Source organism: Podarcis melisellensis, assembly GCF_964234715.1.
Source record: "Podarcis melisellensis genome assembly, chromosome: 14".
Classification (NCBI taxonomy): domain Eukaryota; kingdom Metazoa; phylum Chordata; class Lepidosauria; order Squamata; family Lacertidae; genus Podarcis; species Podarcis melisellensis.
Window position 1 is genome coordinate 22228187 of NC_138546.1, and position 12446 is coordinate 22240632.

General features: G+C 42.1%; 1 protein-coding gene and 1 long non-coding RNA gene across 10 annotated transcripts in view; one reads left to right on the forward strand and one right to left on the reverse strand.

The window, feature by feature from the left end:
* Positions 1-12446, reverse strand: part of LOC309356229 — a 12600-nt gene continuing 154 nt past the window's right edge. The window contains exons 2-3 of the long non-coding RNA XR_014162691.1: positions 8596-8830; positions 1-1375 (exon numbers count right to left, since the gene is read on the reverse strand). This is a non-coding gene — a long non-coding RNA (uncharacterized lncRNA). The remainder of the gene's footprint in view (positions 1376-8595; positions 8831-12446) is intronic.
* MEIOB (meiosis specific with OB-fold) overlaps positions 10935-12446 on the forward strand; it is a 27397-nt gene continuing 25885 nt past the window's right edge. For 2 of the 9 annotated variants that reach the window (XM_081887441.1, XM_081887442.1), the window contains exon 1: positions 11112-11400. Coding sequence is in view for 2 of the 9 variants with exons in the window: in XM_081887437.1 (XP_081743563.1) it covers positions 11023-11046 (24 nt within the window). In the remaining 7 variants the exon portion in view is untranslated. Of the gene's footprint in view, positions 11061-11109; positions 12337-12446 lie in introns of those variants that run through there. The other 7 variants (XM_081887437.1, XM_081887433.1, XM_081887436.1 and 4 more) reach the window with 7 other exon arrangements.

The window sequence follows — 12446 nt, forward strand, 5'->3', positions numbered from 1 at the left end:
TTTTTATTGTGCATTTGTTTATTTAAATGTTTATAAATCTTTATTTTCATATTGTATATTGCAAGGCAGTACACCATCTAAGAACCCAATACAACCATCAGAAGAATAAGAACATCAGACATATCAATAAAAGCTGATTGGGGTGTTATTGTTTTGTTTGGATTATGTATTTTGGTTTTTTTTAATCTTATTTTTTTTTTTGTTTTGAACTGCCCTGAGATCTATGGATGATGGGCAGTATACAAAGTTTGGTGATGATGATGATGTTTGATAAACTATGCATTTTAATTATGTTTAATTGCATTTTTAAAATTGATATTATTCTTGTTATGTCACTGCACACTTTTATTTGTTTCTGAACCACCATGGTGTCTCTTCCTAAAATGAAAGGCCATATATGAAATCTTTTTAATAATTTCTCTGCGTGATAAGAGTTTTGGCTCAAATCTCCATATGCCTGTGTGCATTCAAAACGTTGGGTTACATCCAATGTTCATTCTACTCAGAGTGAACTCATTGAAATCAATGGACATGGCAAATTTTAGTTTACTGATTTCTGAGTAACCCAAAATGCCATTATAGCTCCTAAAAACCTGTCCTCCATTCAAACTCTTCTTCTTTCCTAGCTCTGCTCCTTTCAGAAACCTTTTGGAGGAGAGGCAGAGAAACTGAACAAAAGCCAACCAAGTTACCCATGACAGCACTCGCTCCCCGCAAAACCCAGTCTCAGGAAGTGGCCTTATTCCACCCCAGCGCCATGCCGTAGTGGAGGGTATTTTGCTACGAATGATGAAATCCCCAACTTAGTTCAGACAGAAGATGTGTCTTCTCCCTCCTTCCTGCCTCCGCCCCACACCCCTCGCATGAAACGGTCCCCTGATCAAAGCTGCGGGAATGACTGGCACACAGTAATGAATACCCATCCATCCCGAGCTGAGAAAAAGGGGCCCGCATCGAAGGCAGGGCCTTTTCTTCGCAAGAGGTTTTCCCAGCTTGAAACTCCACTGTCTGTCAACTCCAATGATATGGCTGGCACTGGGGCTCTTTCCACTGTATTGCATTCTTTTATGTTTGTGAGAGTGGGGGTCGGAGAAGAAATTCTGAAGAAAGAACTGAAATGAAACTTTTAATACTGTAACATTACAGAAGCCAGTGGAGGGCCCAGGGTGAGGATACAGCAGCATGAGAATAAAAGGGGGAAAGTGGGGTGGGGAGAAAAGAATGAGATTAATATATGAAAACACACATGCACCAAACAGAAAAACTCTGTATTATAGTCAGAAACTTCTGGAGCATGGCAGGGAGAATCTTGCTCACAACGCCACATATTTAGAAGCTGCAGGCAGGCTGAAGATTACATTTTTCCTTCTAAGCTCTGTAGCAACAAGAGGAAAGACAGGGGGGAAATATTTGAGGAAGCTTTCCTCACTCTATCACTGTAACACATAAAATAAGAAGAGACTGCAGGATGATGCCAGTGACCCATCTACTCCAGCATCCTGTTCTCACAGTGGCCAACCAGATGCCTGTGGGAATCCCGCAAGCAGGATCTGAGCTGAACAGCACTTTCCCTTCCTGAGGTTTCCAGCAACTGGTATTCAGAAGCACCCATCATGGACAGAAGCCATTGATAACCTTCTCCTGCATGATTCTCTCTAATCTTTTAAAACCAGTGCTTTTTTTCCAGGGGATACTCAAGGGTTCACAGTACTGGCACCTCTCTTTTTTTGGTTAAAAAGTGTGGCACTTACTGTAACAACTTCATGGTGAGTACTGGCACCTCTTTTTCTAGTAAAAAAAAAAAGCACTGTTTAAAACCATCCAATTTAGTGACCACAACTGCCTCCTGTTCGAGCAAATTCCATAGTTTAACTATGCGCTGCATAAAGAACTTTATTTTATCTGTCCTGCTTCTTCCAACATTCAGCTTCACTGGATGTCCACAAGTTCGAATGTTATTGGGGGGGGGACTTTTCTTATTTTCTTATCCTCTTTATCCATGCCATGCATAAATTTGTCAACTTCTATCATGTCACCACTTATTCAACATAGGAACAGAGGAAGCTGTATTATACCAAATCTGAACATTCATCCATCTAGCTCAGTATGCTCTATGCATTCCAGTGTTTTGGGCAAAGAACATTGCCAGCCCTAACTGGAGATGCCAGAAATTGAACCTGGGACCTTCTGCAAGCAAAGCAGATACTTTTCCACTGAGCCACAACCCTTTCCCAACAGCCCTCCACTCCTCTGTCACATTCCGGAACCTGGACGTCACCATTTCATTCCATTTGCTAGGGCTGGCATCACCTGTAGATCCAGCAGCCAGGACAAATATGCCATCCATCCAAAGGAAGGGCTGATGTTGGGAATAAGTGGATCTTTGTGCCAAATTCAGTGGGTCACTCCTTATGTTCTTAAGCAATGCAGGAACCACTCACTATAAATTTTAAATCCCTCTCTTTTTTTTGTCTTTCGAAAAGAGAGGGGAGAGACAGAAGCTACACAGGAGATAGTGTGAAATCCATCTGTTCTTTTTATCTCCTCCTCCTCCTTTTGAATGAGGCTTTCTTCTTCCTTAATTTGATCCGTGTTGCTATCAGCAAAAAGAGCACTGAAAAGCCATACACCGCATTCAGCCAAAAGCAGATAATGGAGAAAAACTCATAGCCGGAAGAATTTCATACGCCGGTGATCCGATCTATCCTTTTCTTTTTGAAATGGAGAGTGGCTACTTGAGAACAATGCAAAGAACCTGATTCTATAGACTCACCTGACTACAGGTGAACATTTGCCCTAACTGGAGGGCATTTTGCACACCAGATAGCATCCTCTTCCGTTATTTAGAAAAATGAGGCTGGGTTTGGTTTTTTTAAAAAATAAATAAGAAGTATAGTATCTGATTGGCAGGCCAGCCTGAGAATAAATAAATTTGTCATTCTTTCAGGGTAGGTGGTGGGGGGAAAGCAGATATGAAGTTGTGAATCAACATAGCGTTTCAAATGCAACGCTAAATGATGGTTTAGCATTACATGACTGAGCCTCAGGCTTGAATGATTTCTCCTCCCCTCCCCTCTGCTTCTACTTTTAAACTAACCACAGCTCCCCATTTTGTCCAAGTATGGGAGAACACCATGGTTTACAATCCTGACTTGTTCAATAACCATAGTTCAGACTAACCATTTCCCAAGATTGGACATTACAGGGAACCATAGTTAGTTTAAAACTGGAAGTGGATGCTTCTAGTCTTCTCCTCTTGCAGCTGTGGCAGAGGAGGGCAGTGCGAAGTGTGCATGTTACACACCTAGGGTTACTTCAGAGATGGCACGGGGGAAAGATCACCAAAGAGTTGTTGTTCTGTATGCTCCAAAGGCAAGTGCTTAAGAACACTGATAACACAAGGGGCTTAAGTTTCAAGACAATGGTATTCAGGTTCTGTTACCCACAATGGAACTTCAAGGGGAAAAACTTAACTTACTCCAAAAGAAGTTACTGGAGCACTCCAAATCATTTGTTTGTGTATGTACACAGAAACTAGTAGATCTAGCTGAAAGATTTGAATAGATCATTGCAATGCCTAATCATTCGTATTTTCTAAAATTACTGTACAGTGGTACCTCAGGTTACATACGCTTCAGGTTACAGACTCCACTAACCCAGAAATAGTACTTTGCTTCAGGATGCAAATAGAACTTTTCTTCAGGATGAAAACAGAAATCGTGCTCCGGCGGTGTGGAGGCAGTTGGATGCCCCATTAGCTAAAGTGGTGCTTCAGGTTAAGAACAGTTTCAGGTTAAGAACGGATCTCCAGAACGAATTGAGTTCTTAACCCGAGATACCACTGTATAAGCTTAGAAGGTAATATTAATCATATTAGAAGGGGGCATGGCTGTGAGGGGGTATGGCTGTGGCTATCTTTAAGGGATCTGACACTTCTGAATTTGCCACTGTGCTACTGGGAAGAACCAACCACTGAGTTCTACAAGGGCAAGGCAGACACTAAGAAGGAGGAAGATGACATCTGCTACTATACCCTAGACTGGAAAAAGGCAGGTGTGAGCCGGTCAAGGGCAGAATGAGACCAGTGAGGGAGTGGCCCATCAGGACTTACAGACTAGCCTCCAATGCCTAAAATGGTTTGAGGGGCAGAATATCAGTTTTGCAAATTAATAATAATAATAATAATAATAATGTATCCCTTGGCTCTAAGGGTCTAGTCACTGAAAATAGGCACCCTAAGATGACAAGAGAATGGCTTCCAGTTTCAATTTGGAATTATAGCTACCCACAGGCCTAGCTGAGAATTGGTGCCAGAATCCCCATGTTGCATACAGTTTGTCTCACTTGCTTGAGCTATCTAGTGCCATTTGTTCCATAAGCAGCACCCACACCTATATGTCCTGGGGTATGCACAGTTTGGAGAGGTGGGTGGCCTTTGCCTTTCAGCCAGAAGACTGAACAGATGGTCTTCTTTGACTGCTCTTGCATTTATGGTGCTGAGTTGGGGAACCTCTAATTACCATAAATATTTTGTACAGTTTAAAGCTGGTAGGGGGGAGATAGGTCACAGAAGGATTTTCCTCCCTTTTTGGTGTGACCAAGATTGGACAAAAATAGATGTTCCCAGTTCACAGAAGAGCTCTCTCTGCTCTCCACCCAAACCAAAATGAGCTTGTCACCCCTTCGGCATGTCATTTGTCATCAAGCGGTGTATAATTATAATGGACTTTATTGACATTGTAACTATGAGTGCACAGGTGGTATTCATTTTCAGCACTTTAATTGAAGACAATGAAAGATCTTGTAATACGGAGCCGACATGGTGGATTAATCAGACTAGACCTCAGCTTTCAATAGCCCTGACCTTCAGGTCATAAAATTACCGATCAGGAGTTTAAAAAAAAAAATATGATACAGAAGTGGGATACTATTGATTTCTTTTATTTTTAAACATAGAGCAAATGGAAAGATGAACTGGCTTGCTTAGTTTTCATGAGGATCCAAGGAGTAAAGCGCCTTGATGGATACTAATAAGAGGTGCAAATATAAATTGTAATCCTTGTGTCAAATATTGCACACAGAAGCAAGATTTGCACAGGAATCTACCACTTAACCCAAACTGCCATACCCTAGCCTTGAAGAACGAACACACTCGCTTGGAATTCAACTCAATTTCAGTGAAGCTGATTTCATATAAACGGGTTTAGGTGTAGGGCAGGGACAGCCCAGAAGCTGAATAAGGCCCTTGCTATAGGCCATGACCTCTCCCTAAGCCACACCCTCACTAGCCCTGTTTTGCATCCTCCTTGAGTGTCAGGACTCTGCTCTTGAATAAATCTATGTTGGCCATCATTATCTCCACCTTGGACCTGGCTCCTTAATATTAGCATCGGAATTGTCTCAAAGAACATGATTCTGCGGCCATGGAACTGAGGGGAAATAATCGAGAATAACAAATCATACAACCTGCAATGCTGCTTTATGATCCGTTCATGATTCAGTGTTCCTTGGGGGGTCAGGAGGCAAGCCATCCAGTAAAGCTAAAAGTTGGAAGACTTAGGAGAGACAAGAAGTCCTTCTTCACATAGCACATGGGATTTGCTACCACAAGTAGTATTGATGGCCACCAACTTGGATGGCTTTAAAAAAGGGTTAGACAAATTCATGAGAGATAAGGCTTTCAATAACTGCTAACCACAGTGGCTGTATTCTACCTCCACTGTCAGAGGCAACTGGCCTCTGAACACCAGCCACTAGGAAGCGCAGGTTTGTGTGTTGGGTGGGCAGCAGTGCTGTTCTGCTAATGGCCTACTTGTGGGCTTCCCAGAAGCATCCAGTTTAAGCACTGTCATGGGAGGACTTTGGTCTTTCAAATTTCAGAGGCGCCCTGTGCGAGGTCAAAATTTTGCGCCTCCCCCACTTCCTTTCTCCTCAGTTCACAACATCATAGTTGTGATGCCCTGCAGCACTCCCTAGGCCTGATGCCACTGCAATGAACTGGTTGTACTGCTTTAAATCGTCTTCTGTCACTGTGAGAACAGGATGCAGGACTGATGGGTCTTTGCTGTGATCCAGCTGCAGGGCTTTTCTTAACTGAATAGATTATGCCTGGACCAGTCAGCATCTCTTACCTAAGATCTAGAAAAGGCTGTGTCTCTAAAGAGGTTTACAGTTCTGCAGCAACGTGGACAGAGATTTCATTGTCCTTGTCAAAGACCCATTTTTTGTCATCAGCTGCACTGAAGAGACAACAGACAGTCTGACTGCTGTTTTACTGGAAAACCAAGTACCCTCTCTTACTGCGGCCCCTATCTCTCATCCATTGTCTTTGAATCTCCCTGCCTTTCTGAGGCACCCTGCCCCATTCAATTTACAAGTTGCAATGCTTTTATTCCTCTGGTTACATTCACTTCTTCGTCCTGTCTGCTTCCAACTGGAGAAATTAATCTGAATGACTGTGAAAAGGGACCTAAGCTGTTGGTTCATGAAATCATTTCCGGAGTAGGGGGCTGCTATGCCAGACCCCTTCTGGGATGTCTCTGTCCACCACGGTGAGAAGGACAATTCCAGTCACTGCCAGTTCAGGAAGTGGAAGAAAAGTAAAGACAAGGCTGAAACAAATGTAAAAGAGGTAGCAACAGAGACAGTGGCCATGTGCTCTATTTTACAGATGACGCTTTCTATTTGTAGCCCATTCTAAAAATTAGAAGAGCCTGGCTGCTGGATCAGTCCAAAAGCCCAGCTCTCCAGTATCATCTTCCCACAGTGGCCAACCAGATGCCCCAATGGGAAGTCCTCAAGCAGAATCCACTAAGGATGGGGCAGGTTTTAGTCCAGAAACATCTGGAGGATACCATATTGGCTACCCCTACTGAACCTCATTTCACAAAGAGAGCTAGGAAGGGAGGCAAACACATCAGAACTGCTCCAGTCGGATCCCAACACCACTGCAACATCAAGTGAAATGTTAGCCCAGAAGGGCCAAACACCATGAGAACCTAAGAAGAGCCTGGTTGCCAGCTTATGTCTTCCAACATTCTCTTCTCACAGTGGTCTGGAAAGCAGGGTATCAGTGCTTTGCCACTTGTGATTCCCAGCAACTGGTATTCAAAGATATAGGCTGTGTCCATATCATATATTTAAAGCACATTCTACTCCCATGCAAAGAACCCAAGGAAGTGTCATTTGTTAAGGGTGCTGGGAATTGTAGCTCTATGGTATGTACATAGCCATATTGCTTCTGATTCCCTTAAGAACTGTATGAAGGAAGAGCAAGGCCTATTAGCAGTTAGCACCAGGACAACAAACTCAGCAGGCCCACAGGTCTCTTGGTCACAGTCCTCCCAGCTGTAGAGATATATAATTCTATTCTTCTAAATTTTCGCCAATAAGTATGTAAACCAGCATATGCAAAAGTGGAGCACACCTGTGTTCTTTTTTCTTTTTTGGTGTGGCCTCCCTAGGAACAGGAGTAGGGGAATCCTCTTGATGCTCAGCAAGCAAGCATGCTTGACCCAGAAGGAAACTTTTATGGGAATCAGAAAGTACCATATGACATGTTCCAGCCTATTATAAGGAAACCTGACTGCTGGACAAGCAAGGGAGAGATTTCACAACAGTTTACAAAAAAGAAGCTGTTGAATCTCAGTAGTAGAGCATATGCTTTGCATGCAGAAAGTCCCAGGTTCAGTCCCCAGCAACTCCAAGTGGGACAGAGAAAGATCTGTATCTGAAATCCTGGAGAACCACTGCCAATCAGAGTAGGCAATACTGAGCTAGATGGGCAACTGACCTGATATGGTATAAGACAGCTTTCTATACTCCTAGAGAGAAAAAGAGAACATGACCACACACAAACCACATGGAGGACAAAGCTATCAATGGCTACTAGCCATTGTGGCTATACTCTGCTTCCAGAGAGGCTAAATGCTTCTGAAAACCAGTTGATGGAAACCACAGGGCGGGGGGGAGTGCTATTGTACTCAGGTTCTATCTGAGGGCTTCCCATAGGCATCTGGTTAACCACTAGAACAGAATGCTGAACTAGATGGGCCATTGGCCTGATCCAGCAGGCACTTCTTATGTTCTTACAAAAAAGGAAGGAAAACCTCAAAATGATACTGAAAAGTATATGAAATATTAGTCTGTTCTACATGGGTTCCCAGTGCTCCCCCATCCCCAAAAGACCAGTTTTGGCCTCTGGGTGTACTTATTGTCCCAGCCTGGTCATGATGCTGCAGAGATATAGTACCACACTCTTTTAAACTTATTATATGTATAATATACATAGTTTTGCATGTAATTTTTAGTACGATTTTGCATATTAGTCACACATTTTTAAAAAATACAAGAGATTGCCTGTGTGCAAAGCTTGAGTGGGTCTAAACAGCTAAATTCTGCATTTAAATCCGTTTGAAACAGATTCCCTCTCCGTCCTTGCAACCAACTGTATCATCTGTATCTGCTGCTCAATAACCTCCAGATAACCTTAACGCTCTTTACCTTTGTGGACAGGAGATCATCCATCCTAAATGTCGTGGCTTTTTGTTTCCAGGAGCTGCAGTGAGTTAAACATCTATTTAAAAAATGTGTTACCTGTGTCAGAATATGGCTGCCATGTTGAGCCCTGAGCGTTTGACACCTGGTGTGTTTGGGGGAGGAGGCAGATGTTTTCTGATAGCGTTTCTGTTGCCGCTGCATCGAGAGCTACGCCAGCCGTGACCTCTGTGCACTCACCCTTGACTTCTTTATCAAGTCCAAGACACACACAATGTCTCGCCTCCATAGCTGTTCATATTCATCAGGGGCTGGTAGTTCTGACAAGTCAATGCTATTGTGGGGGAAGATTTAAAAGAGAGAAGAGGAGGGGGGATCACTTTCATGCCATTGTTGTCACATTTAAAGCGGGGGGGGGGGGAGTAGGCACAATTTTCTTCCTGCATCAGAGATGCTGTTTCTGTGATGAGGAGGGCAAAGTCTCTCTGGCCATACAGCTGATCTGGGGAGCCAAGCATGGCGTGCGCTGAAGCAAGAATGGGTTTTCTGGAAAAGCTGGTTATGACGACGTGTCGAGAGCCAGACGGCCTTTTCATAACTGGCTTTCAACAGAAATTCATTTATTCAAATGAAAACCACACCAAGGCAGCAAGCAGCTGGCAAGTGTGTGTGCTCATTTCAATTCTAGGTGTTTGGCTGGTGCGGGAATAGGACTGGAAGAATGGCTGGGTACAAACCATACATTTAGAGCACATTGCTTTTTGCCCAAAGAATCCTGAGAACTGTAATTTGCTAAGGGTGCTGGGAATTATAGCTCTTTGTGGGGGTATGCTATAGTTCCCAGGATTCTTTGGAAAGAAATAATGTGCTTTAAACATATGGTACGTATGAAGCCACCATTTCTAGTTATGACTGAAAATATTTGGAGGCTTGAGGCAGAAAATCCAAATAGCACACCACACTCCAATGGTGGTTTGAAAATATATTAATAAACTGATAATTTGCTACTCCTTCCTGGTGCTGCCACCTCAAGTGGACTGCATCATCACACCCAAAAGGGGCAAACCCTAAGCATTTCTGAGCTAACTGTAAAACAATGCTTATATTTTAGTTACATTTTTATAAACTGGGAAGGGCCATAAATTGGTAATAATCTGTTCTGTATGCAAAAGGTCCCAGGTTCAATCCACAACATCTCCAGATGGGGCTGGGAGAGTCCCCTGTCTGAAACCCTGGCAGCACTGCTGCCAGTCAGTGTAGACAATACTGAGCTAGATGAAACAATAAGCTGACTTGGTATAAGTTTGCTTTTAAAGGCTACATTTTGACTTTTATACCTCACCCTTCTCCTTCTCTCAAAAGCCACTATCTGTTTAGGCCTGGCATAGTCAAACTTGGCCCTCCAGATGTTTTGGGACTACAACTCCCATGATCCCTAGCTAACAGGACCAGTGGTCAGGGATGATGGGAACTGTAGTCCCAAAAACATCTGGAGGGCCGAGTTTGCCTATGCCTGATTTAGGCCCTCCGGTGAATGAATGTGGAGGAAAAGGGTTGTCACCAATGATAGTTCTACTCAGAGTAGACACACTAGCATTAATTGACATGGTTAAGATAGGTTCGTTAACTGCAGTAGGTCTACTCTGAATAAAAAGCATTCCACTTAGCAAAGATTCCAACTGAGAAAATCTTTTGAGTTTGGAACTTTGTTTACATCTGTCCTCTCGCCACCCTTCAATTGGATATTATGTTGAAACACTCATCCAGTCAAAAACATGCATTGCCAGAGAGCAGAAATATCTTGGATAAGCTTGAGGTTCAACTATTTAAGCACATAAACCCACACAAAACTCTACTCTTAGTAAAACTTAGTTGGATTTATCCCAAAGGGTGTACAAAACATGACAAATATTTGGCTCCACAAGCTTTCAGCTTCAAAACTAGTTTTGTAAAATCATACTACAGTACAGTATTTATTTCCATTTACAGTATAGACCACCCTTCATCCATCAACAGTCCTAGGGCTGATCACAACAACAAACACATACCCAACAAATTAAAATTCAAAATCACAACCTAAATAAGAAGCCAAACCAAGTTTTATTATTGTTTATAACCCATGGCCATTACAATATAGACACAAAATACTTATGTGTAAAACACAGAAAAGGGTCATCAATCCAGTAACACAAGTATAAACCCTGAAAATAAGCAGGATTTAAAACATTCGTTTAGTTAAAAGCTCCCCTCGATATTTAGCGCTGATCTGACTCAGGAAGAGTTTGTGCAGAGTAATCACTGAATAACCTTATCTTCTAGTCAATGTCAATGAAGTTTTCACCCACTCACACACCCTCTTGATCAAAGCAAAATCAGTTCCCCATAACAATCCCCCAACCACGGTGAAGCCTCTCTCCCTTTGCAAGTCTGCATTCTGCTACTGGCCCTTTAAGGAGCTGGCACGAGGAACACGAGGCAACCGTTGCGAAATATTTGCCAGCTGGCGCGCCTGCGGGCTGAGAGCTGATGCGTTTTCCCGCCCAAACTGTGGTGGCTGTTTTTGTGTAACGGGACACGATTGCAGAGAGAGGCAGTGCAGGAGAGCACCTCCTTTATATATATATATATATACACTTTGCATGAGGAAAGAGTGTTGTTTATTCAAAACATACATATAAGCCCCATTGTCTGCCAAAAAGAAAGGAAAAAAGAACAAAGCCTAGAGTGTATTATTATTTTTTTCATTTATGAATTGTTTCCTATAAAACATCCTGCAGCGATTTAACAATAAAACTGTACAAACTGAAACACATGAAAGGCTAATAAAAATAGCACATGCCCTGTCCCCTAATGTAAACTTCTGAGGGAAACATACACTTTTTTCTCTCTCTGAAGAGGTCAGGGGTATGTACGTAGTTTCCCCCTTTCTGTTTTTTTCAGACCTCTTGTGATTATTGTTACCTCAGAATCAAAAATACCCTTGGTTGTTAACAGAATATTAAGACAAATACACATACACAGCTGTAGTTAGTGCTAGTGCTACTCAAGAGTAGACCCATCAGAATTGCTACGGACCTCTTGGACTGGGGTTTTGTTGGGGGATTTTGTTGCTGCTATTGATATTTTTTGTATATTTATTTTTGGATCTTTTCTTTTATGTGCACATTATTCAATTTGGTTGTGTTCTTTTTGATGCATTTTATTTATTGTTTAGTTTTATTGCATTTGTAATTATGTAAATATTTTCATGTTGTCAGTTGCCTTGAGTATGGCTTTAACAATGGAAAGGTGGCATACAAATAGTATCTTAACACCTTTATGTAAATTCTGAGGCAGCAAATAAATGATGTAAATAAATAAATTCACAAATACACTTGGGGTATACAAATTTAGCCTCCACCTTTTTCATTTAATCTTAAATACAGTATATCCAAGGTCAAGCTCTGAATGGTGCTGTGACTCTTGACTGCCTCTCCTCACAGACACTTGAAATGGGCATCTGTGATTAGTACCTCATAATTCTATTTCTGTGAAGGATTTACCTCAGGAGTCTCCATTTTGTCAGTCTTGGTACACAGAAATCAAGGTTCATTACTTAAACCTATCTGTGTTGGATAGGTAGCTGTTCTCATATACCCTTTTTCATATACTTTTCATTTTCTCAGCAAAAATGACAATTTTAATCCCTCATCATAAGCTCAAACAATATTTTCTTCCTCAGACACAGTGACTTCTTGCTTGCTCTACCCTAGTTTTGGCCCTCGTTTTGGCCCACTCCATATTTAATAATCTGGAATAATCCAGAGAATCTCTCTTCCCACTGAGTTTTTTTTGCTCAAGGTACAAACAATTATAATGTAGTAGTATAAATAATAATAATAATATCCTAGTTTCACCTGATTAGCATGCCTACTTCATCTAGCAATACTTGATGAGGTGAACAGCCCTTT